General features: G+C 34.1%; 1 protein-coding gene across 3 annotated transcripts in view; it reads right to left on the bottom strand.

Annotated features, from left to right (window-relative positions):
- The window catches only part of RB1CC1 (RB1 inducible coiled-coil 1), a 95,562-nt gene that overhangs the window by 42,681 nt on the left and 25,303 nt on the right, over positions 1-27,578 (bottom strand). For all 3 annotated transcript variants that reach the window (XM_044245605.1, XM_044245606.1, XM_044245607.1), the window contains exons 4-15: positions 26,705-26,831; positions 26,365-26,535; positions 21,936-22,138; positions 20,179-20,605; positions 14,097-14,267; positions 5,388-5,572; positions 5,036-5,222; positions 4,869-4,950; positions 4,550-4,611; positions 2,661-2,764; positions 2,038-2,164; positions 49-1,949 (exon numbers count right to left, since the gene is read on the bottom strand). In XM_044245605.1, the coding sequence (XP_044101540.1) occupies positions 49-1,949; positions 2,038-2,164; positions 2,661-2,764; positions 4,550-4,611; positions 4,869-4,950; positions 5,036-5,222; positions 5,388-5,572; positions 14,097-14,267; positions 20,179-20,605; positions 21,936-22,138; positions 26,365-26,535; positions 26,705-26,831 (3,747 nt within the window). The remainder of the gene's footprint in view (positions 1-48; positions 1,950-2,037; positions 2,165-2,660; positions 2,765-4,549; positions 4,612-4,868; positions 4,951-5,035; positions 5,223-5,387; positions 5,573-14,096; positions 14,268-20,178; positions 20,606-21,935; positions 22,139-26,364; positions 26,536-26,704; positions 26,832-27,578) is intronic.

The raw sequence follows: 27,578 nt of genomic DNA, 5'->3' as shown, positions 1-27,578 counted from the left end.
AATTTGAATCACCAATATTTTAATTTTAAATTTTAAAGCAATTCTTACCTCTTTGCTATTTGATTCTCAAGATGTTTAACTTTTTCTAGTAACTCTTTCTCAACAGTATCTCTCTCCAATTTAAACTCTTTTAGGGCAGTGTGAATAGCTTCTTCTTTTTCACAATTAAGCTTCTGAATTAACTGTTCTCTGTTTTGTTCCTGGTTCATGACAAGATTCTCTTTGTCTTTCTCAAGTTTCTGAATAATGGCTTCATACTTCTCTTCCTGTTGGGTGAGTTTTTCATCTTTTTGTTTTTCAAGAGCACTCAATTCTGCGTCCAATTTACTCTGCAGTTCAGCTATTTCTCCTTTCAGGTTTTTTTCTATTTCAAATGCTTGGTGATTCAATGACGTTACTTTGTTTAATTCAGCTTTAAGCGTATCAGATTCTTCTTCATGTCTACTAATTAACTCTGAAATGCACTGATCTTTTTCAATTGTCATTAAAGTTCTTAGCTCTGCCAAGCCCACCTGATAGTTTTCATTATTATCCTGAATCCTTTGGTTTAGTTTACTTATCTCTGTTCTCAAATTTTCTGTCTCTTGTTCAAGGAGAGATTTTAAGGTCTCCTTCTGCTGGGCTCTGCATTCTTCCAGCAAAATTTTTATTTCATCAGTTTCTGCTTCCTTCAATGCAAGTTCAACCTCTAACTTACATCTCATGTCAGACAAATCTGAAACCTTCAGTTTTAATTCCTGTAGCTGTTGTTCTTTCTCCTGGATAACTGTGGCATGAGACTCTTGTATCTGATCAATTTGTTGCTGATTTTCCTTTTTTAGTTTCTCCAAAGACACTTTATGGTCTGCCATAACTTTCTCAAACTCCTGAGTGTGCCTGACACGCAGAGCATCCTCTAACTCCTTTAGATGACTTTGCTCTAAACACTGAAGTTCTGTCCGCAACAACTGCATCTTCTCATTATTTTCAACATGGAGCTTCTTTAATTCTTCTAACACTATCTCTCGTGACTGTTTCAGTTCATTAATTTCACAATTTTGAGTGTGCATTATATTTTCCATCTCTAACAACTTCTGATCCTTTTCATTTTGCAAGCAGATAACAGCTTCTTTTTCATGTTTAACCAAAGCAAATTCATTATCTTTATTTTGTAAAACCTCCTCAAGGCATACCAAGTCTCCTTTAAGCTTTTTAATTTTGTTTTCATTTTCTTCACTTTCTTTCATAAGTGCATCAAGTTTGCCTTCATATTCACTTTTTAAAGACTGCAGCTCTCTTTGATGTTTTTCATTTAGTGTTATTTCCAGAGAATATTTTACTTTTTCAATAATGTTTCTTATTTCTAGTGCTGTACATTTTAAAGAATTTGAGAAGTCACACTGTTCTTTCTGTACAAATGTTCTGAAGTGGCAAAGGTCTTCCTTGATGGTCTGTATACTGAAGTGTGAGTCTTGGGCAACAACTCGACACTTTTCCAACTGGACATTTAGAGAAGCGTGATCTCCTATATCCTCTTTACCACATACATTTGTATCCTGCATCCTTCTACTGTCTATCGCATTGATAACAGATGAATAAAGTGATTCCACCATCATTTCTGGACTCTGTGGATCACTTATAGGATTAGGAGATGACAAATTTTCTTCTATTACAAACTCATTTACAGCAGACATAAAATCTGATTCAGGGCTTTCTGCTAATGAATCCAAATCTAATGAAACTTGGTGAATAGTCTGTTCTATGTTTGGATGGGGGATAGTTTCAAAATCAAATGTATGTGCATCAATGCTATCTGGAGATAATTCTTCTAAGGGACATACTGCAGGACATAAGGGATCCTGAACAGTGAGTGGAGGAGGAGTTCTTGGTGAGGTAGTAGTTGCAATTCCTGTTGCACTTTCTATCCTTGGTGACGAAGCCGACTGTGGGGACGTCTGACTCATGGATGCCTGGAAAAGAGAGGGGATAGGCTTACAGAGCTGTAGCAACAAATATTTTACGCTAATGAAACAAATCATTTGAAAGAACTTAATTTGCCTTTTGTTCACTCAATAGATCTGTAATGGTCTGTGACATTTCATCCAAACTTTGTGCTGCTTTTACCAAATTATGTAGAGCAAGTACATGCTGGTGTAGAGGTTCAAAGTCACAAAGTAAGGGGACCCTGGAACAGAAAGCAATATAATTAGATTTGTGATTCCACAATGAAAAGATGGATGCCTACAACCAAATATTTCCATCTATGTAAAAAAAAAAAAAAAACCAAAAAAACAGTACCATCATCCCCTTTTAATCAACACCAGAAAAATAGCTTAAGAGACCTAAGACATAATCACTGAAGTGATGAATCAGACATCTCCCACGCTATACACAAAGTGAGAATAATTACTAGAAGAAAATTAATTACATGTAAGGCACTAATTTCCTTTATCTTCATTTTCTGATCATTTGCATATTCCCTAGAAACTTTTTAAAGCAGCATATCAGTCTATCATAAAATATTTCTATATTATGGCATCTCCTGAGACTATCAGTGCTACTTTCCACAGCTCCAAAATAATTAAAGTATTTTAAAATGATAACTAAAGTTAAAAATAATCTTTCTCAGCCTTTTGGCTAAGATCAAGTGTACTAAAGTTAAAAATGCTAATGATATTTACCTGAGGAGTGGCTGAACTTCTGAAGGACAAAATGATTGAAGAAACTGTAAATCTTTTAATGAAATATCTGGAAGTTCACAGTCAAACTTTCGAGGCTTCTGTGTCTGTACAAAAAACCGAAACAAAACAAAACCCAAAAAATATAAAGTACAAATTTATAAATTTTTTTTTTTTTTAAGATTTTATTTTATTTATTTGAGAGAGGGAGACAGTGAGAGAGAGCATGAGCGAGGAGAAGGTCAGAGGGAGAAGCAGACTCCCCATGGAGCTGGGAGCCTGATGTGGGACTCGATCCCGGGACTCCAGGATCACGCCCTGAGCCGGAGGCAGTCGTTTAACCAACTGCGCCACCCAGGCGTCCCACAAATTTATAAATTTTTACTATGATTAATTTCAATATTAACAAAGAAGCAAAAATGCTACAAATCTACTGACATTTAAGAAATAGGATAAAATAAAAATGAACTATTCAATGACCAACACGGTATACTATTTTTCTGAGTTTTAAATGACTGGGGATCATAGCTGTTGGTGATCCAAGTACTGTGGCTGTTCCTCCCTTTCTCGTCAGCTTTTAGAAAATGGGGTAGTGGGGCACCTGGGTGGCTCAGTGGGTTAAGCTCTGCCTTCCGCTCAGGTCATGATCTCAAGAGTCCTGGGATAGAGTCCCGCTTCCGGCTCTCTGCTCAGCAGGGAGCCTGCCTCCCCCTCTCTCTGCCTGCCTCTCTGCCTACTTGTGATCTCTCTCTCTCTCTGTCAAATAAATAAATAAAATCTTAAAAAAAAATTAAAAAAAAATAGGGTAGTATCCTGTCAACATCAAAGAAACCCATTTGTTTCACCAGCATATAGGTTGTTCCTAAATTTTTAACTTATAACAAGACCATGAAGATCTCTCTGGCCTTAGCTCTATGACTATTCCTATCATTTATTAGGATTCCTTGGTGTTTTAATACGATAAAAAGTTTTTTCCTAGGTAACATGTCCCTCCTTGCCTTTTACTTGATCTTTCCATTATTTTCCAAAATAAAAAACTCTTAGTAAATTTCAGTTTCTTAAAAAAAAATTACCTGGTAAGTCCTACCATTTCTTTATAATATTGCCAAGAAATACAACTTTTAAAGTGACTCTAATCATTTCAATCACTACCTAAGCAGATTTAGAGATGTCAAGATGCTCTTCATTAAATGGGGGTCCTAGATATATGAGTGTGGGACACCCTATTACATCACTCATTTTTAGATATTAAAAGATTCATATATTTAAGGCCTAAAAATCCTGCAGTACAGAAACACATTTAATAGCTAAGCACTGCATCTGAAGAGAAAACAAACAAAAAGCCTATAGCATTTCCCAAACTTCTCTGACCCATGGAATCAATGTTTCTCATGAAATAAAATGAATGGTCCCCAGTAACCCTGGTTTAAAAACACATTTATTTTTCAGGATTTCAGTGAAGGCCACCTGAAGAGTCACCCTATTCTGATTAGTAAACACAAGAATAAAACGAGGGTGGTGGTGGTGGTAATGAGAATGAAAAGAGGAGAGGATAAAAGGAAAAGAAAGTGCAGGGATGGGGAGAGAATGAGGGAAGGGAAAGATAAAGAGAATGAGAGGAGGGCAAAAGAGAAAGACAACATAATAAGACAATCTACTCCTACCAAACAATATCTTAACAGTGTAATATGTCTTATCCTCCTGTGTTATGAAAACTCTTCATTAAAAACTATGAATATACTTTAATAAAGTTTCATGACAAATGGCTTTTAAAACCAAAAACATTTTTATGTTGATAAAAGAAGATTCTATGTTTCTGAAAATATCTCTACTTCTGAAATAAGGTTTGAATACGTACAAAATTTAGTCATAGTTAGAAAATTAATACATACACAAAAGGACGGGGGCCAGGAGTCCAATCCCCTAAACAGACGATTTCTTAAAAAGGACTTCCCTGTGTAAAAAAGTTAACAATATGATAATTTTATAACTTTGTATTTCAGAGGAAAAAAAATTTCTGGTTTTTGAAAAACAAATTAAAACAATTCTTCATATTTAAGTTTTAACAATGGATTCAACTTTACAGACCTTAAAAAGAGTATTTCTCCAAATTTCAATGGTAACTTAAATCACATAGATCCTATATAACAACACATTCATATTGACAAAACATCATTTTTCATTAAAAATAAATTAGTAAAGAACACTTACTAAATAATTTCCCAAAGGATTCCCTTTTTGACTTTTCAGCTTCATATAATCGCTTTCCATCTTTGACTAAAGCACCAGCCCACTAAGAGAAGGAAAGCTTATGTTAATAATCATACACCAACTCATTAAGGCTCATACAAAATGAAAAGAGAATTCAACTTGCATACCTCCCTGTAGTGTTTTATGAACATTTTTCTCCTTACAACCTCAACAACAGCTATGCAGTACATCTGAGGAACTGTACTAAGAGCTTCAACAATTTTGACTCTTTCTAACAGTTCTATTACAAGGCGGAGCAAAGCTTGCAATTTCTCTCCATCTTGATCAGCATGAAGCATTACAAAGCAACACCACCTACAGAATGAAATTGAGACACAAAGCTCTATAAAAATAATCTAATCCCAAGTTAATCAACCAATCAAGTATTTTAATATAACAATAAAAGTACTCCATTACTTGGCAGAAATTTAAAAAAATCACTTTGAAACATCCAAAATTAGATGTAAGAGAATCACTTACTTCAGTCTGACATGTAGGTTATTTGCTAGTTCCTGTTTGGCAGTGGTACACTTCTGTTTAATATCCAACAGTTTTCTATGATTTTGCAACATAATCATCAACTGATTTGCGTGACTCAGGCACAAATCAGGTAAAACAGATGCATCCTTCAAGTTTTCAGCTCTCATCTGATTAGCTAAAAATCCCTTTGAAAGAAAATATTTTAAAGGACATTAACCTGGTTTCATGAAAGGTAACATTCATTTAAGAGGGAAATCTTTGTTAAATATGAACTGTTCTACTTTTAAAGATTTTATTAATTACTATCCTGAATGTAGATATATTCATAAAAAAGATTATTTTTAAGAACTCTGCTCATCTAGTTGTTTCATTTTCTAGCTAGGAAAAAAAAACCCACTGGGAAGATAGAGTAATTTATCCAAGGACAGACACTCTTAACAGTTAAATTAGAACTAGAATTTATGCGTCTAGACTCCTACTATATCATGGGTCAGTCAGATCATGTATTAAATAAAATATGGTCACTGATTTTAGCCATGAAATAACTGACCTAATCTAACCAATGATATTCAATAGTACTTTGTACCCTTCCCCAAATGAATAACAATCAATTTACTGTACTTTTTATTAAGAAGTCATTCCTCTCTCCAGTATTTCTGGACTATATTTTCTTCATATATATATATATATATATATATATATATATATATATATGATTACTCATATTAGAATGACTTAAATGTATAATTTTATAATACATTTTATTATTTGATAAGAAAAATATTATATTTTTTCTTAGCTGTCCTTACTCATTTATTTTCATAGGTGAGCTTTGTATCATTCTGCTAAGCAGGGATTGTGTTTAGGCTCTGAATTAATTTAAAATAAAATAGTTGTATGTACAAAACGTAACAAAAAAAGAAACCCAACAGCAAAACCTTAAAAAAGGTCCAAGACATCTTGTTAAGGTTACTACTAAATGCTTTTATTGTACTTATAGGTTCTTTTCCTACTGCTTACTGAACAGTTTTTGTGTTACAGGAGTTTTATAATTTGCATGTCCATCTGACAGCCATACTTGCTACTGTAAATAATTATCTGTCTAGGAACTTAACAATATGGCTGGCAATAGCATGTCTTCTAACTTTTTGGTAGTTCTCTCTGTTTCTGTCTTCCTAAATTTCAAGAAAATATTTAAATTTAAATGACATGTACTAAACTCAAAACCATTTAATATCTGAAAATAAAAAATTTCAATAGGAATTTTATATCTTATTTCCTTTTCAATATGCCATATGCTCTACCGTGGCTATATTTTTTTCTGAACTTAAAAATAACTTACTGCTTTTATAAATTGCATTAAAATCTTAATAGGTTTCCACTACTTTTTACTGATCCAAGAAAAACATATAATCAATCCCCCAAATTAAATTCTAAAGCAATAATGAGGAATTTCTTGACACAAAAGCACATACATGCCGAAGTTGCCAAAAGAAAAAACGTTTAGGGGCACCTGGGTGGCTCAGTGGGTTAAAGCCTCTGCCTTTGACTCAGGTCATGATCCCAAGGTCCTGGGATCGAGCCCTGCATCAGGCTCTCTGCTCAGTGGGGAGCCTGCTTCCTCCCTCTCTCTCTCTGCCTGCTCTCTCACTACTTGTGATCTCTGTTTGTCAAAAAAATAAAATAAAATCTTAAAAAAAAGAAAAAAGAAAAGAAAAAAAAAACGTTTAAATCTGCTTTCAATAAAGTAATTTCTGTATTTATCAAACCATCCTTAGAATAATATTTGGACTAAGTAGTAAAATACCTAAGAACAAGTTCTTAAAATAAGTCATCAGAATGAAAAGTACAGCATAGGGAACATAATCAACAATACTGTAATAATGTTTAATGGTGACAGATGATAATTACACTTATCATGTTGAGCAATGAGTAATGTAAAGAATTGTCCAGTCACTTTCTTGTAGACCTAAAAACTAATGTAACACTGTATGTCAACTATACTTCAATAAAAAAAGTTTAAAAAAGTATAAAAAACCCTGATGTCATTTCGTATTAGTATTTTTTATGTGTAAGTAAGGATAGATATATACATGATATGTAAGTTTTAAAAAAAATTACATAGCTGAGTGATGATGGAAGGCAGAACTTAAACTATACCACATCTTAATTCTGAATTTTTAGTAGGTTATCTAATAAGAATAACCATGACAACATTCAAAAGAAATCTAACTAGCTCTTAGTTACTACAGTACTTACAACTCCCCTCAAGATGTACTCTGTGAACTTTTGGTTTAGGGAGCAGATTTCCTATTATTTTCTTATTTTGTTGATAATCTTTAAAGACAAAAAGATTACTAGAGAAATAAAACACACTGAATAAATTTTCAGGGCTCCAGTGTTAACATAGCTTCACAGATCTGGTTAAGATTCTCTGTCAGTTAAGGCAGAAGTGTCTATAAACCTCTAAAGTGTTGTGGTCTTAAAAAAATTACTCTCTTAAAGCTGCCTGAACTGGTCTTTCTCATATAAGATATTTAGGCAATAAATCTCCTTCCATTGTCTCATCCCTTCTTTCTCTTTCTCCTTTTTTTTTTTTTTTTGAGAAAGAGAGTGCAAGAGAGCAAGTGGGGAGGGGGGCAGAGGGATAGAAGAGAGAAGATCTTCAGTAGGGTCCATGCTTAGTATAGAGCCTGATGTAGGGGCTTGATCTCACAACTTTGAGATCATCGCCTGAGCTGAAATCAAGAGTTGTACACTCAGCTGAGGTACCTAAGTGCCCCCTTTCCCTTTCCTTTAAGAGTGGTTAGAAGATTTAACTGCTATGTTGCTAGAATGAATTACACAAAATTGTGTTTATACAATATCTAAAATCAACTCCTCAAAATGATTAATCTGAATTTATCGACTTTCACTGACCACATGCTAAAGGAAATACTGATTAAAAAAAAAGAAAATATCTGCAATGGAAAAAAAATACATTAGCTATAATAAAACTAACAGATGAGACATCTGCAAATAATGAAAAGGTCCCAGACCAGATTTTTATAGAGAAGTCTAATATTCCATAAACTCAAGACTACCCTACCCCAAATTCTTGCTCTTTCTCTCTCTGTCTCTATTTTTTTAGTGGGGAGGAGAGAGAGAATCTTACGCAGGCTCCACACCCAGCTCAAAGCCCAACTTGGGACTCAATCACATGACCCTGAGATCATGATCTTAGCCAAAATTGAGTCAGACCATAATCGAATGAGCCAACCAGGCACCCCTCATTCTGTAAATACTGTGTACTTACTACAGGTAAAGAACCTGCAAGGCACTGTGATGAGGGCAGCGAGGAAGAGAAATTAGAAACTTGGTTTCTTAGACCTTATTATTTTTTTCTTTGTTTTTCTTAATTTCTACACCCAGTGTGGGACTCAAACTCATGACCATAAGATCAAGAGTCATAGGCTCTTCCAACTGAGCCAGACAGGTGCCCTGGAGCTTGTATTCTTAAAGAAAAAAATTCATTAAAAAAAAACAAAAACCCACATAATCACTTAAATGTAATTATGACATAGCCTAAGTACAACCTGCTAAGAAAAAATATATCTGATCTGATAAAGACTGCAAAATCAGAGAAAATTTGTCTGTGAAAGTGATATCTCAGTTAAAACCCTTGCCTCTATACATCCCTTGGCAGTCAAACACATAAACATCTAGGAGTGAAAAGTTGCTCCAACAGCCATGTATACATAACTTCAATAAGTTATCCCTCATCCCTCATAAGCACATTTAGAATTATCTTATTATAGCCAATTTCTCTCAAAGCTATTCACTCAGGCAAGCTCAGCTGACATCTATGGATTGCTGGGCCTTGATTTCCATCTATTTTACATATTAATATTTTACATATTCAGTTTTATTCTGAATATATAATGTACTTATATTGAAGCATATGTAGGAACACTAAAAATATTCACTGAGGAATAATTAAATGAAATTTAATTGCCTCTCAATGTCAAAAAGGATTATACACTATACTACTTGAGGTATCAATACCCAAGAAAAACATAAACATTTTTATTTGAGAGAAAGAGAGCAAGAGAGAAGGAGTTGGGGGAGGGGCAGAGGAAGAGAGAGGAAGTAGACTACCTCCTGAATGGGAAGCCTGATGTGTGGCTCAATCCCAGGACTCTGAGATCATAACCTCAGCCAAAGGCAGACGCTTAACCGACTGAAACACCTAGGCCTATACCCCAGAAAAATCTGTTTTTTTAAAAGTAAGAGTATTATGTTTTAAAAGTTAAATTCTATAAAAGTTAACTTAAAACAGCAAAAGCTGGGAATAGATTAGGGGGAAAGAAGATAGTTAGACAAGGTACTTCTATGATCACAGGATGCCAAAAAGTAGTTTTCAAATTTTCCCAGGAACAGTAAAGGACATATCTATTAAATTTTTTTCAGTTTGGGTTCAAGAAACCCTGGAAGGGTTCAGCCCTGAAAAACAAAAATATAGGAGCAAACAAAAAAGGATCAAGAAAAGCTTTCTCTATTTTTTAAAGAAAATAAAGAAATACTATTAGGTCCTTTATTAAGCAAATACACTTCCAGGAAAATGACCTATTCTTGTATTACACAACTCCATTTGCTGAATCCAATGCAGAAGAGGATAACATCAGCATTAGATTTTTTTTTTTTAATATAACCAATGCAACACCCTTCCTTTTGGCTGCCTGATTGTAGTAGAGCTACTATACACATATTCCCCCCATACCCTCACACCAACCCCCAGAGATTTGAAAGTAAAGAAAGGAGAAAACAGATTATCTAGATAAGAAAACAGGAAGTCCTGGTTTATTCAATCAGAGAAAGAGGAATAAAGAAATCTGGAGATTTTAAAGGAATGAAGAGTTTATTAAATTAAAGATGAAAAAATGACTAATACATCTGACTGCATCAAAATTTAAAATTTCTGTTTAAAAATCTTCACAACACTATCAACAAAGAGACGGTATCTGTATTATTTACAATAGACAAAGGATTATCCAGATTACATATAAAATAAATTTTTACAGAAACATTAGGATAAAAAAAATTGGCAAATGAAAATTCAGAGGAAATAGATGGCAAATACTGATATAAGGGAAACTGCTCTTCTCTTAATTACTGGGAGTGTTGACTGATTTTTCCTTTATGGAGGGTGTAACATTACTAATTAATATTTAAAATGCACAAACACACCAGAATCTAGCAATTAAATTACTGAAGACTGTCCCAACATGCACATAATGACAGAGATGTACTGGGATATTAAAACAATGTTTTTAACAAGAAAAACTAGAAGCAACCTAAATGACCATCAAAGAAGTCTGGTTAAATAAATTATGTTTGATTCATTCTATTGAGGGCTAAAAAAGAATGACCTTGGAGAAACAACAAAAAAAATCAGAAATTCAAAGCTGTCTCAAGTGATGGTAAACTATAATTTAATGATAATGTAGACTAAGCTTCCTATGGCATTAGTTACTAAAGACCTAAGAAGGCAGTGAAGAAGAACCAGGATCTAGAAGGAGGAAACCTAGGGAAGCCAGTTAAGCAACTAGGAATTCTTTGCCCTAGAGACAAGTGCTGATTCCTGAAGAGGAGCCCAAAGCTAAGAATTAAAAAAAAGCAATCCTCTGACATTCTCAAGGAGCTATGAAATAAAAAACTGGAGATCAGGGCCAGCCAAAGGAAGTGAAGATGGAAAACACTTTGTATTAGTACCCCAAAAAGCTATATCCTATGGAGTAAGTAGACTGGCCACCACAAGGACTGTAAGATCAACTTCCCAAAACCTAAATCCTTGATGTTACATTAAGATAATGTAAGACTGTGATAGCCCCTACCACATGCAAACAAATTCTCTCCAGAAGTGTTATCTTAAACTTCATATTTCCTGTTTTTATTTATTTATTTTTTAAAGATTTGTCAGAGATAGAGAGGGAGAGAGCATAAACAGGGGGAGGAGCAGGCAGAGGGAGAAGCAGATTCCCTGTTGAGCAAGGAGCCAGAACCCCACCTGAGCTGAAGGCAGATGCTTAACCAACTGAACCATCCAGGCATCCTCTGGGTTTTTCTTATCAAAAATAATTAGGCACATGAAAAGGCAAAACCACATGAATTTAAACTATTTAAACTATAGGAAACAATCCTATATCCACAGACACACAGGCACAAGTAATGGAGTTAACAGATAAAGAGACTTTTAAATTACTATATGGTTAATGTAATCAAAGAGATGATGGATGAGTCTGAGTATTTTGATAGGTAATTTGAAACTATATAAACAAAAGAACCAAACTGAAATTGTAGGGCTAAAAAAATAAACAAAAATTACATATCAATAAATGGGTTTAATAACAGCTATTCACAGCTAGAAAAAATTAATCTGGGTCGAAAGAAATACCTGGAATAAAGCACAGATGGATATGATGATGGGAAATGCAGGCTATAAGGGTAAATGAAGAGAATGAGATGAAAGGTCTAATACACGTGTAAATGGAATCAATGAATGAGAAGGGAAAGAGCAAGGCAAAGGCAAAATTTGAAGAGAAACTGGCAATCTTCCCAAAGCATATGCCATTATACCACAGCTTCCAGTAGTACTACAAGTGCAACGCAAGGAGAAATACAAAGAAAACCACATTTTGTCATATTATAGTAAAACTATTAAAAACCTAGAAGTAAATCATGGAAAGCCTAGATTCTATATCCAGAGAAAACAGCCTTCAGAAATAAAGGTGATTTAAAGAAATTTTCAAATGACAAAGACTAAATTTTCCACTAAAGGAACTTTAGGATATTCTAAATGCCTATCGAACTTATAAGGATGCATGTATTACTTAAAAGAAAAAAAGGTAATATGGAAGATAAAATAATTTTTAATGGTAAGTTTTAAAATGATATATATATATGTATATATATATCATTTTAAGAGAGAGCAAATGACCAGCGGTTATGGGGCAAAGTAGGAGAGATTTTAATCAGGCTCCATGTCCAGCATGGAGCCCGACGCGGGGCTCAATCTCATACCCCTGAGATCATGACCTGAGGTGAATTCAAGAGTCAGATGCTTAACTGACTGAGCCACCATCCCCCAAATTTTTAAATTTTATTTTTATGATAAAAATAATCCAAAGGGCAAAAGCAGAAAGAGATATAATTGGAAGAAAAATTAGAAATAAGACTTAAAAACAAATAAGTAATTATATTAAATAAATGGACTGAATATTCTTTTTTTCAAGATTTTATTTATTGACAGAGAGAGATCACAAGTCGGCAGAGATGAAGGCGGGGGGTGGGGGGAAGCAGGCTCCCTGCCAAGCAGACAGCCCAATGCAGAGCTCAATCCCAAGACCCTGAGATCATGACCTGAGGTCAAGGCAGAGGCTTAACCCATATTAAGCCATCCAGGTGCCCCTGGACTGAATATTCTAATCAAAAAATTTCTCAACTTACTTTGAGGCCATCATAAAGTCAATGCCCAACTTGACAAATATATATCGAATGAATACACAATATAATTCAGTTTGCCAAAATGTTACACTTAATTCAGAAATACATGAAAAGACAATATATTATGACCATGTTGAGTTTATTTCAAGAATCCAAGAATGGTTCAAGATTAGAAGCAGACTATAACTTTCTTAATCTGATAAAGGGTTTCTATTAACACAAAGAGAAAAAACTATTAGAAATACTAGTTGTGAAATACCACTTTCTATGGATCAAAAATTAAACAATGACACCTGCTATCACCTTCTATTCTGCATTGGTACTAGGGGATTCCAAGTCAGTGCAAAAGCACAAGATAAAGGGGTTCAGTTCACAATAAGGTGGCCGGATCCAAAATCAGGAGAAAAAAAGAGTCGGAATGACGGATGAATTCACTTAGGAAAGCATAAAAATACAATAAATATTTTAAAATTTATTTTAAAAGAATTAAAGCAAGGATATACATTTTTTATCTACCTACTGCACACTGTATAACACCATGCAGGTAAAATGAAACATTTACACCCATTTGTATGTTTTAATGTTAAGAACGCAATTGGAGGTAAAATACTGAAGATACAGAAGAACATTAAACTAGAAAAGTGTGTATTAGAATCAAGATTATGCAAGTCAACCCTTTTGGTGTTTTGCCAGAGTGGATGGAGGGCAAAATCATTAGCATGGCAGAAAATGCCTACAGTTACCACTCTTTGCAATTCCATCACTTTGTTTTGGTTATAAAATCTCTGACAGAGTTCTTAGAACACTGCATTAAGTTAGACCTAAAAACCTAAGTATTAGTAATCTGTAAGATTTCACATTTTCCTCCTATCTTTTACAAATCTCATGTGTTCTTTTTTAGTTTTCTGAGGGGGGGAGCAGGAAGTACTCAAATGTTTAGTACAATGACTGCTTTATCATGTTCTTTCCACATGTTTTTTCCCCAGCTGCTGACAGCATTTTCATGGTTTATCTTTCAGTTACTACTTAAAGTGGCCTCAGCTCACATTATCAAACCTGAACATTAAGAATGTGTCTTCTTCCTTATTTCATGCAAACAATACTATTCATTAACAATAATCAAGGATGTGGTAAAAATAATGGTGTATAACAAACTGATACTACACATAAACTACTAGGATAGAGAAACTATGAACTGGTTTTCCTGAGAGAAGACTGATATGGTACCTGAGCGAGTTCCTTCTGTTCATTCACCAGTCGGCTGCAGCTAGCAATCATCTGGTCCAGGGCATAGAGCCGGTCTTCAAGTCCTTTAATGGCTTTCATATTCTGATTATCAAGTTTGGCAATAGTTTGACGGCACTCTGCTATAAATGGCCGAATAATCCTTGGATCAAGCTAAATGACAACAGAACATATGAATGAAGTTTTCAGCAAACAATTTAAAATATATTTCTCACCATTTTGATACACAGTTTCAGAGGAAAAAAAATTAAAATTACAGAAAAGTAAAAGCATGGGGAATCCTACTTATACTTTCACAAAATTGAGAGTAGGATAATTATGTCAATAAAAAATTACTGATTATATTAGAATACATAATTAGGGATATAGTGCCAGGAGGTACCTGGAGGTATCTTTATTATCAGTCTCTATCTTCTAAAGGAATTTGCTTGATCAACCCAACTTTTTTCTTCAATCTCTCCTGTTCCCTGGCTTTATTTCTACGAATTTTCTGGAATTCATGGAACCTAACAAATTTCTCTCAACACTGTTCCCCTTCCCTTGAAAGAATACACTGGTAGTGTTTTTACATATAGTCTTCATTAAAAAACATTCTGTCAAAGATGACCAATGACCTCCTTTCACTTGAGGCTCTTAAACACTGAAGATAATCTTTCACAAACTCTGGAAGTCTGGGGCATTACTTCACTGGTTTCTCTACAGTACCATTCTCTGGCTCTTTTTCCTATCTAATCCATAAATACAGATAATCCAGAAGGACTCTGTGCTTATTAGCCCATCTTTATTATTTTATATGATTTCAGCATTAAGCATAATTTCTATGGAGCTCCAAAGCCTTCTTTAATCACTAATCCTTCTCATAGATTTTCAGCTTGTGTTTCTGACCACCTACTTATATCTCTATGTGAATACCAACCAGTTATCTTCTATTATTATTATCTCATTACAGTTGTCTTCTGTTGAAATCCCTAAATGGCTTCCTTCTGCCCACAATGACATCCAAAAAACACAGCATATAGTAAAGGCTTCAGTAATTGGATATCACTAAATCTTTCTAAGGCCTATCCTCTTTTCAAACTGAATTACCCATTATATCCAGAAAAGCTCTGTTTCTCTAGCTCTGATCTTTCTTCATACTGATGATCCTGCCTAGCTGTTTGCAAGCCCATCCCTGCTTCTACATGAGGGTTATAGTCGAATACTGCCTCCTTCATGCTTTCTCTGATCACTGCAATTGAAAGACCATAAAATATTCAGTGTAGTGTTCAGCACAGAGAGAACATACAAAGGCAGTTAAAACCGAACTATTTTATTGTTATTATCAATAATCCAGTGTAATTATTAAGGGGCTGCATTTGCAACGCTACAAAAAAGTTAACAAAGCCACTGCTTATATATAGGCAGCATTTGCCCAATATTAATGAAAACCTTACATATGTTAACATTTTCTCACTTTTCTTAATTTTACTGTAACTAAGTCTAATCTGCACACATTTCTGATCCAAAGTATTATACAAACCAAAGTTTAGCTATAAATCATTAAGGTGATAAAGGGCTAAAAAAGAGGATTAAAATAGATTTGAATTTTTAGCTTGTGCAAAATTACAACTAAGCATGGACTTTTCACAGCAGTAATTTAAAGAAAAAAGCCCCAAACCAGGGCTCCTGGTTATGATAGTTCTGTATTTCATAATTCATTGAAAGTATAATACAACTATACTGGCAATGTGGAAGAGTATTTTGTAAATCACTTGAGTAGCAGGTACATAACCTGACTTCCTAAAATCTTATTCTACTTAATATTTTATTTCATTTGTCCCACAGAGTCTCTGGAGAAATTTTTTTTTAAAGATTTCATTTCTTTGTCAGAGAGACAGCTCACAGGAACAAGCAGGGGGAGTGGCAGGCAGAGGGAAAAGCAAGTTCCCTGCTGAGCAAGGAGCCTGATGTGGGACTTGATCCCATGACCTTGGGACCATGACCTGAGCTGAAGGTAGATGCTCAACCAACCGAGTCGAGTCACTCAGGTGTGCCTCTGGAGACATCTTTAAAAATATGTATTTTAAACCACAGAATTCTATTAATTATTTAGGAAATTTTCAGTAACTGAACACAGTGCTACATTAATATTTTACTCTTGGGCTTTTCCACTGATATCTGGAAAGATTAATATCATTTTTGTCTTAAAAGATAAGAAACTAGAAATTTTCTTACCCTCTCCATTCTTCCCATCCCACCTCTAAATCCACACCCACTGCACAGACCAAACACTATTTCAGTCACACACAAAAATCCTGAATGAAATAACTACAAGATTCAATACATTATGCTGGTAATAATCTGAACAGTTTAGAAATGAGCTGAATATGCATATTTCCAATTATTAATCATCAGATATACAAATGTTTAACTTTTATAGTATAACCTAAACTAAAATATCCAAGATTCATTCTAATACAAACACATCATAACCTAAAAAAATATTTGAGTACACAAAAATCCAGCAACAATTCTAAATTTTACCTGGTATACAAGGGGGAAAACTAAATAGGTCATGAAAATGCCATCTATTAATCCATCCAAGTATTATAAAACAAAGGATTCAACTGATGTATGGATGAGATGAGTAATAAATGGATGGCAGTGCCAGGAATTGAGCCCTTACGATGCCCAATCTTAGGCAAGTTCCATAATGCCTATGTTTTGACTAGTTTCTTGAAAAAGATATTTGATTTAGGCAGTTGAAAATACATGTTACAAATACTACTGAAACTGGGATTAGTATGTGAAAATGATGGCTTTAAACAGGATTTGCTTTTGTAAGAACATCAAACCTTAGCACCTTTTAAAATTCATTGGCAAAGAGCACTTTCTACTACCAGATAATCAAGTAGGTTAGTTGTTATGGGTTAATAAATGTGAGATAAAAAGGAAGGCATCTCTGGTGAGAGAGAAGTCCCATACTCCCTTTAATCTATCTTTAGAAATGCCATTAGTGGTGTTAAGAATAATACATAAAACTACCAAGAGGAGGAAAATATTAATCTAATAAAGAAATCTGACAAGTGATATTTATTATTCAGTATATCCCACTAATAGATCATTCCACACTGTAAAATACAGGCAGAAATATATAAGCAAATATTGAAACAAGTTCTTCAAAATGTGTTTTCACCGCTTTTAAACAAAATTTTTTAATCTAATGGGCATGCACAACTGAAAAGAATGCTGTATTATAGACAGTATTTTACATTATGCTACACTTATTTTATAACAAGTAACTATACCCAAATAAAAATTTATATTTTGCCTTCAGAATATAATAGCCATATAATCTATCACAAAGAATGCAGATACTCTTGGTATGTACTATGAGAGTAAATATTAACTTAGGTCAAAAATGTGACACCCTAGCAATAATACTATAGCTAACTTCTGTAGATTATTTCTGTAAATATAAATTCTTATAAATTTTCATTAAGTCAGAAAAGGATCACTATTTTTTTTCTCTTATCATGTAAAGCAAATAAAAATTCTATGACTGTGCTGGAATTCATTTAAACACGCAAATGCAAAGCCAATTTCAAGTCCGTTTAAAAGGGGATTTTCCTCATAGTCTATAACCCTATTCTGATTCACGCAGAATTTTATATATATATATATTAAATACACATATATACCCTTTAATCACCCTAATTACCATCATGTATTAGAATTTTTAGGCTACTAAAATGTCAACATTTTAAACAGGAACACAAGTTTTCATCCCTTTTAGGTAATCTTTGCATAATATATTACATACTTTCAAGCCTTGGCAAATGTCTTAACTGAAGCTTTCTTTGATGACAATAAGTGGCCAAAAAGAAATTCCTGCTTTAAAGGATGTCATCAAGGAAGTGAAAATTTAAAGAGGAAGAAACCTAGAATTTATTTAAGTTTTCCATTTGGAAAGATATGTGCTATTTTCTAGGCATTCCAGACAATGCACTACCTTTCTCAATATTCAAAGAACAAGTCTTTTTTTCTAATTGAGTACCCTTTTAAAAAAGGCTAACTATCACTGCCCTATGACCCAGCAATTGCACTACTGGGTATTTACCCTAAAGATACAAACGTAGTGATCCAAAGGGGCACGTGCACGCGAATGTTTATAGCAGCAATGTCCACAATAGCCAAACTATGGAAAGAACCTAGATGTCCATCAACAGATGAATGGATCAAGAAGATGTGGTATAGATACACAATGGAATACTATGCAGCCATCAAAAGAAACGACATCTTGCCATTTGCGACAACATGGATGCAACTAGAGTGTATCATGCTTAGCGAAATAAGTCAAGCGGAGAAAGACAACTATCATATGATCTCCCTGATATGAGGAAGTGGTGATGCAACATGGGGGCTTAAGTGGGTAGGAGAAGAATCCATGAAACAAGATGGGATAGGGAGGGAGACAAACCATAAGTGACTCTTAATCTCACGAAACAAACTGTGGGTTGCTGGGGGGAGGGGGGTTGGGAGAAGGGGGGTAGGGTTATGGACATTGGGGAGGGTATGTGCTTTTGGGTAAATTGGAAGGGGAGGTGAACCATGAGAGACTATGGACTCTGAAAAACAATCTGAGGGGTTTGAAGTGGCGGGGGTTGGGAGGTTGGGGTACCAGGTGGTGGGTATTATAGGGGGCACGGCTTGCATGGAGCACTGGGTGTGGTGAAAAAAATAATGAATACTGTTTTTCTGAAAATAAATAAATTGGGAAAAAAAAATCTGCAACACGATACTAAAAAAAAAAAAAAAGGCTAACTATCATGCCAATTATCTTTAGACACCTGCAGCCTTCAAAATACTATTTTGCTATTTCTGTATAACTGACTGAGCCACCCAGGCACCCATGGATCATATTTTAAGAGATATTTATTTCCCAGGTCTAAAAGTTTTTAGAAGTATAATTGGAGAAAAATTTAATCCAGAATATGAGCTCACTGTAATTACAAAATACAATCAAGAATACAATGTTGAAATTTTGAATTTGAAAGTATCTCAGGCAGATAGCTATTTAAAACTTTTAAAAGTCAGCAGTTGGGCGCCTGGGTGGCTCAGTGGGTTAAGCCGCTGCCTTCGGCTCAGCTCATGATCTCAGGGTCCTGGGATCAAGTCCCGCATCGGGCTCTCTGCTCTGCAGGGAGCCTGCTTCCTCCTCTCCCTCTCTCTGCCTGCCTGTCTGCCTGCTTGTGGTCTCTGTCTGTCAAGTAAATAAATAAAATCTTAAAAAAAATAAAATAAAAGTCAGCAGTTGATTAGATTAGAAAGATGCACACAGGATTTTCAGGGAGACAAAAGTGTTCAGAATCTCCTTTTGGGTGGTGGTTATTCTGTGACCTAACCAGTAAAGAACCTGAATATTTCACTGAATATAAATCTTCCTCGCCTAAAATAATTTTTTAACTGTAAAAAACAAAATTTTATTTTTAATATTTTCCAAAAGACCTTCAAAATTCTATAGCATTTATAAATGTGAGCATCTGATCCATTATTAACTTAAAAATGTGGCAGGCTAGAAGTGGCCAAATATTACCATTTACCTATTTACTTATATTCAGTGAGTGCTCCATGCCTATAGCACAAGAACGAAAACATTAAGACTGCTCAAGTTTTACCTAGAAGATAAAAGAACCTAACTGTAGGAACAAATTAAAGGATAGGAGATAGTAAAACATCTAAGTAATATTACAAGGTCAGAGAGAAATATATTTCAAAGTGCTACCACCAAAATCTGGACCATTTGAGTGGACACTTCAAATGTTCTGTATTGCAGTAGAAATTTTATGTATATGACCTCTAACAGCTTTCACAAATTTACTAACAATTCATAAATTAGGTTACAAGTGAAAAGGTTTGATTTGTCCAAGGTTGCAATCTTGGTTATAAAGTCTCACATCAAAGCTCAATATTTCTACTGTTAATAATGTGTTGCCATTCTCCCATTATACAAAACATTCAGTACAAATAATATAATTTTGCGTAGCTGAAATGACCCAAGAAATATCAAATTAACATGACTTACTCTGCTCATGGAATCAAAGCATTTCCTGACCAACGATTCCACATCATTAGGTCTATCTTGAACATTTATCCAGTCTAACAAAGAAACATTAAAAAAAGGCAGATCACTGTCTTTAGCATCTACTGAAGTTTCATCCTGCTGGACAGTACTTTGACAAGATTCCCTAATTTCTTTTCCATTTTCAGCATCTGTGGTATCTGGGGCTATATGTTCCAATGACTTGTGAAATGAGGTTAACAAGGATTGGTTAGTTGTTCTAGGCATATCAGGAGAGAGCACCAGTTCAGTGGAGGTTTTCATTTCAGCCTTTTCTGAGCCTTCATGTTCAGGTAAAGAATCCAGTCTTCCCAAACATTCCCTGTAACTATGTCTGGTTAGGCACTCCAACAGTGGAATCTTGGCCATTACTGAAACCGCAGTTCCTAAACTTAAAATACAAAAGAGCTGTCAGTAAAATGAGACTGCTCTAGCCAGAGAAATAGCATTTAATTACTATACACACAAAAACTACAACCTCTTTATTACATTATGCATATATAGTCTGTGTTCTTTTAAAAAAAAAGTTAGACAGAGAAGGGTATCATTAATACATTAAAATACCACTCTCAAGTAAAGGGAGCCAGCTTACACTAAACAAGTGGACACGTGGTTTTCATCAAACCTTAAGCTATAAAAAATTCAAATTAAAAAAAAAAAAGATTTACCCACAGCAGTTCCTTAAAGTATAACTTAAAGCCAAACAAGTTGAAAGCACAGGATAAAATTAATAATCTCAATAAAGATTAACATAACTCTCATATTCATTTCACCCTATAGACAGGTAGATCTATGTTGTCAAAAGGCATGCGGAAGATGAACTATCGATGATTTGATTTCTGTAGAACATTTGTGAAATGACTCACGATTTTATGAGAAATTAACATATCTAAAAGAACTTCTCAAACAACAGTTACTTGAAAAGACTGTTGTATAAACTCTTTCTAGTCTTAAGTAATCACTCCCTTCCTTCCCAAGATCAGTCCCATTTGCAAGGCTAAAATCTTCTAATTCATACCACAAAATAGAAAAATTTCAATTAATGAGATTCATTTTAATTGAAAAAGATGTTACTTCCCTATAATTCAATTCAAAGTAACAAAAAATAAAGAAACAAACTAAAAAATGAATGTAAAAATTGAAAGCATACACACAGACAACAAAGGGCTATATTCATGCTGAATTATTGCTGTATTTTTACATTCAGTATAGCCTTTTTCAAAAACAACCACTGGCTATCAGATATGCTTATATGAAAAGAACCAGAAAACCATCTAAATGGTTTCTTTCCATCTTAGCAAGCCTACATTATGGCAATATTTAAAAAGGAAAATAAAAATTTCCTTGATTGCTCAATGTTTGAAAACTTTTCCATTTCTGTTAGATGTGTTATGTTTATATTTTGCCTTTACTTTAATGTAAAATTGGTAGCAGGGCAAGGAGACAAACACACTCGGGTATGTAAATCATTCAAAAGTATTTTGAGCGCTTTACATAAAGAAAACAAGGTAAGTAAAAGAAACATGGGAGATCCATAAAATAGGAGGTGAATAAAATTGAACACAATTTTAAAGTCTATAAAAGTCATCATAAATGTCTCAAAAAACGAACAATTATAATAAACAGTTATTAGAAATGAAATCACAATTACTGAAACAACTGATAAATTGCAAAGGTATTTCAAACAAACATCTTATTATCCATTTTAATGGCAAACATACTGAGTAAGTTTTAACTTGATGTCTTCTATGGATTGCAGATAATTTGAATAAATACTTTCAAACTTGAAAAGTAGCTTTTGGTAAGAATTTGAACAGTCCTCCAGATTGGCCATAATTGCAGCCCAGCCTTGGTGCTGAAGATGTTCATCATGGACCAGACCTTCACAGAAAGAGCAAAGTTTCTTGGCAACTTCATACATTTCCTGAAAACAAAGAAACACACCAAAAGAAGGTAATGTTTTCAACAGTTAAATGAACCGTAGCGTATTCACACAATGGAATACTATGTAGCAATGAATACAAACCATCAATTCATGCAATTACATGAAGAATCTCAGGAACATAATGTTAAATAAAAGAGGGGAGACACAAAAGAAAACAATGATTCCATCGATTTAAAGTTCTAAAAGAGGCAAAGTAATTTATGGTTTTAAATTCAGGATATTAGTTTATTTTACAGAAGAGGAAAGATGGGTACTGACTGCGAGAAAGCATGAAGTAGGGCTTCTGGGGTGATACTATATTTTAAGATTTCACTTTGTGAAATTTGCACAATGATTGAATTTGCACAAATGAATGTGCAATGATCTGTACATTTTCTAATATGTATATATCTCACTAAACAAAAATCTATTATTAATTTCACTAATGAAGGTACCTGAATCCAAAGTCACACCACAATTGAGGTGACCAAATTTAAACTCTGACAATTTGACTCTCGAAGACCATACTCCTGTCATTATTATAGAGCCTCTAATTCCTATTATAGAGCCTCTAATTCTAATTCAAATTCCTTATAATATGTACTATCTGACATATTCACTGTTTTGGTTACCACAGCTTTTGAGTACATTCTAAAATCTGAGGAAGATGTATTGTTCCCTCCACCACTCATTCTTCTTTCTCTTTACTTTATTAACTATTCCTGAACACTGATCCTTCCCCATAAACATTTTATCTAAAACAAACAAAACTAAACAAAAAATCAAAGTTCCTCCTCACTTCCCAAAGCAAAAAATGCTTTTTTTCCCTCCCTACACCAGTGCTTTACATGGCAACTTTAAATACAATTCATTAGGCTAATGAATAATATTAAGATTATGACTGTGAATACTAAGAATGATATTAAGAATGTCTTTTTTTTAGGGTGCCTGGGTGGCTCAGTTGTTTGAGCATCTGCCTTCAGCTCAGGTCATGATTCTGGGATCCTGGGATGAGTCCTGCATCAGGATCCCTAGTCAGCATACACCCTCCTTCTCCCTCTACCTCTGCCTCTTTCTTTCTCTCTTAAATAAAATCTTTGAAAAAAGAGTCTTCTTTTATTTCAGAGATAGAATTTAGTGATCCATCAGTTGCACATAACATCCAGTGCACATTACTTCCAATGCCCTCCTTAATGCCAATCACCCAATTATCCTTTCCCCCATCCTCTTCCCCTCCAGAAAGTAATTCTCAGTTTGTTTCCCAGAGTTAAGAGTTTCTTATGGTTTGTCTCCCCCTCTGATTACCCTTTGTTTTATTTTTCCCTCCCTTCCTCTACATTCCTGTTTTGTTTCTTAAATTCCACTTTCGAGTGAAATCATCTAATAACTGTCTTTCTCTGACTTATTTCACTTAGCATAATACCCTCTAATTCCATCCACGTCATTGCAAATGGCAAGATTTCGTTCTTCTTGATAGCCGGGTAATATTCCATTGTATATACACACCACATCTTTATCCATTCATCTGCTGATGGACACTTGGGCTCTTTCCATAATGTGACTATTGCTGATAATGTTGCTATAAACAGCATGGTGCATGTGCCCCTTTGAATCACTATGTTTATATCCTTTGAATACCTAGTAGTGCAATTGCTGGGTCGTATGGTAGCTCTATTTTTAACTTTTTGAGGAACCTCCATACTGTTTTCCAGAGTTTAAAAATATGTCTTTCCATTAGCCTATAACTTATGTTTTTCTTTTTTTTAAGATTTTATTTATCTATTTGCTAGAAAGCGAGAGAGCACAAGCAAGGGGAGTAGAAGAGGAAGAGGGGAAGCAGCTTAGCAGAGAGCCTGGTGTTGGCTTTATCCCAGGACTCTGGGATGGTGACCTGAACCAAAGGCAGATGCTTAACTGACTGAGACACCTAGGCACCCCTATAATTTATATTCTTTAACAGAATTTTATAATTTTTGTTGCTACTTAGGTTGTAATACATTTCCATTTGCATTCCAAAGCAGGGCCCAGTACTGAGAAATGTGAATGTTTATGCATTTATCATATACCCAGCCACCTTACCAAAAGTCTTTGATAGATTTTTATTAAATCCTCTGATATTCCAAATATACAACCATAGATCGCCTAAAATGGATGTTTTTCACTTCTTTTCCATTAATTTTGCCACTTACTTCATTTTCATTTTCTTATTTTAGTGTATTTCTCAGAAGTTCCAAAAGAATAGTGAATAGACTGATTCTGATTTATGTAAAAATGGCTCTAATAGTTTGTTGATTTAAAAGCTGATTAGCTTTCATATTTGGTCAATTCTACATTTTATTTATTTAGTTTCCTTCTAGAGCTATTTTATTATGAAGAACAGCTGCTGAATTTTAACATACGCCTCTTCTGGATAATATTAATAGGACTCCATATTTTGTCCTATAAAGTATAGTATTACCGATTGAGGCAATTAATTCCATTAACACATTTCCAAATACTGAAGGACTCTTGCATTCCTTTAATATACCTTTTGCTATTAATATATTACTCTTTTGGTACTCTTATTTTAGTTTTCTGTAAGAAAAAATGAGTTATTCTCCATTTTCAGGATCTAAAATATTAAACACTGGCCCGTAAGAGTTTTCTGATTATGAGAGACATATTAAAACCTCCCATTTAAAAAAATCTCCCATTTTAAAATTATGATAAATACACATGAAACTTACTGTTTTAACCCATTCTAAGTGTGTGGTTCAGAAGCATTAAGTTTTTCACATTGCCGGGCAACCATTACCACTAACCTTCTTCAGAACTTTTTCATCATCCCAAAGTGAAACTATACCTAATAGATAATTAACTCAACCTTCCCCTCACCCCTCAGCCTTGGGTAACTCTTCTTCTTTCTTCTATTTTCTGTCTCTATGAATCTGACTCCTATAGGTACTTTATATAATTGAGATTGCACAATATCTGTCCTTTTACATTTGGCTTATTTCACTTAGCTTATTTGTCCTCAAGTTTCATCCATATTGTAGTTCATATCAGAACTATCTTCTGATATGGTTAAATTTGACAAGGTTAAATAATGTCCTATTGTATGTATGTATATACCACATTCTGTTGATCTATCTAATCATCCACTGATGGACATTTGGGTTGTTTCTATCATTTGACTACTGGAAATAATTCTGCTATGAATACTGGTATTCATCATTATGTTTTATTAAGTTCTCCTGCAATTATTATCATTTAGTCTGTGTTGATAGAAAAATACAGATCTGACTTCTCTTTCTCACAAATTAAATCTTTTATTATAAATTTCACTTTGTTCTGTTTAATGCTTTAACATCCACTTTGTCAAGTATCAACACTACCATTTAAATTTTTTGTATGGTGGAAAGATAATTTGTTCTCCTCAAGGACTTAAATATGGGTATGGAAAAAACAATCACATTTTTAAGAGTTAGTTAAGTCTTTTGTTTCTATCTACTCTAACATAGGTAACTTTATTGTTTATAGCAATATTCAGAAGTCATTAACTGCATACCATCATTTAGGAAAGAAGTTGAACAAATCATGTTTAAAACTGCTTTTCCACTCTAAGATCTTATAACTCCTTGCAAATGCAGAATGACTAACAATGTATGAGTCTGAAAATTTAAAAACCAGACATATTAGCCAGCAAAATATTCCCCCAAAACTTTATTTTTATCTTTTTTTTATGCTTCCCCTGTAATTCAGAGCACCCTGCTCGCTACTTATTTATTTGAGTATAGTTAACACACAATGCTAGCTTCAGGTGTACAACACTGTGATACAACAACTCTATACCTAGGCTATGCACACCACAAGTGTAGCTACTATCTGTCAGCATATAGTATTATTACAGTATCACTGACTATATTCTTTATGCTGTACCTTTAATTCCCATTTATTCATTCCATAACTGGAAGCCTCTATCTCCCACTCTTCTTCAACTATCCCCCAACTTCCATCCCTCTGGCAACCATCCGTTAGTTCTCTGTGCTATTTAGATTTGAATGCTTTTAGGAACTATCAATTTGTTAAAACGTTCACTGATGCCTAAAACAGGCTAATACTTCATGAAAATATTACCAAGTATATTAATAAGATATCATTTTGTTAAGTAACCAATTTTTAATTTTAAAAATTGTACTAGATGTAAATAAGTATAATAATCTCAAAAACAATTATTTTTATCTTACCACTGCAAGTTGTGTTCTTGAAGCAACAGTATGAAAAACTGCAGGCATCATAAGAGACTCTTCAACTTTTATTTCCATGTCATTTTCTGTTGAAAAAGTAGTTTTTGGAATAGCAGGTGGACGATCACATAAAATCATTTCTTTGTTGAAAAGAAAAATTGGATTTGTGTCCTACAGAAGTAAAAAAGCAAAAGAAACTAAAGTAAAATGTTATACTGAACATGCACACTGCCCTCAATATATGAAGCCGATAAACCTTACTTTTGAACGTGGAGTTCCCAATTCCCTACGTGATGTGAAACTGGAGCATGTTTGTACGAAAGCATTCATGGACACATACCGTCCCAGCACTGTAGGTGCACACTCTTCGATCTGCAGCCATGCATTCTCCTCCATTGACCACCAGCACCTGATGCTGAATAGCAATCTTGTATTTGCTATGAATGGCATGCTTGAGATCTGCCACACTTTAAAAGGGGTGGAGGTAGGGCAAAAAATTATTTATACATACTTTCCAATGACAAACTTTTTACCATCAAAGTAGCACTATATAAAAATATTTGATAGATATTAATTTCACTCTAAAAAATTTTCCCCAAAACAACGGCATAAAATACAAACTTGTTTCTGGAATCAGATTCCACAATCATCTGGCTGATCTTAGGTGAATAAATCACCCACGTGGCACAACTAAAAGCGAATCTATAAAATACAGGAAGTAGACATATTTATTTCTGTGCTCTTTATATTAAAAACATAGCAAAAGAATATGCTTGAATTAGCATCCGGTCTGTTGAAGTCTTCAGAACACAGATGTCTGTTAAAATCCTCACATCACATTACACAAACTACATTAAGTATAAACCATAAAATTGCTTCCTTTCCTTACCTTTCAGAAAATCATTCCTTCACAGGTAAAATTATATTTTATAAAAAGCAGAATTTTTAAAAAAGAATATAATTTCAAATTCCATTTTTAAAACTAAGATTATTAACTACAAATTATTTATAATATTTCCAGTGTCAGATTTGTTTACTCTGTATTGCATGAAGTCTTTGCTCTCAGATCTACTACCAAAATACAAGTATACAGGAATAGTTGTTACTATTCCCTTCCTTGCTGTTTGCCCTAAAAATATATCCTCCCCACCGACACTTCTCCCCAAATTTCAAAAATGTAACAACATTCACTAGTCAAATATTTGAATCTCCTA

The sequence above is a fragment of the Neovison vison genome, chromosome 4 (assembly GCF_020171115.1).
Source record: "Neovison vison isolate M4711 chromosome 4, ASM_NN_V1, whole genome shotgun sequence".
NCBI classification, from domain to species: domain Eukaryota; kingdom Metazoa; phylum Chordata; class Mammalia; order Carnivora; family Mustelidae; genus Neogale; species Neogale vison.
The sequence above is the reverse complement of the archived record's forward strand: the minus strand, read 5'-3'. Positions and strand labels throughout refer to the sequence as shown.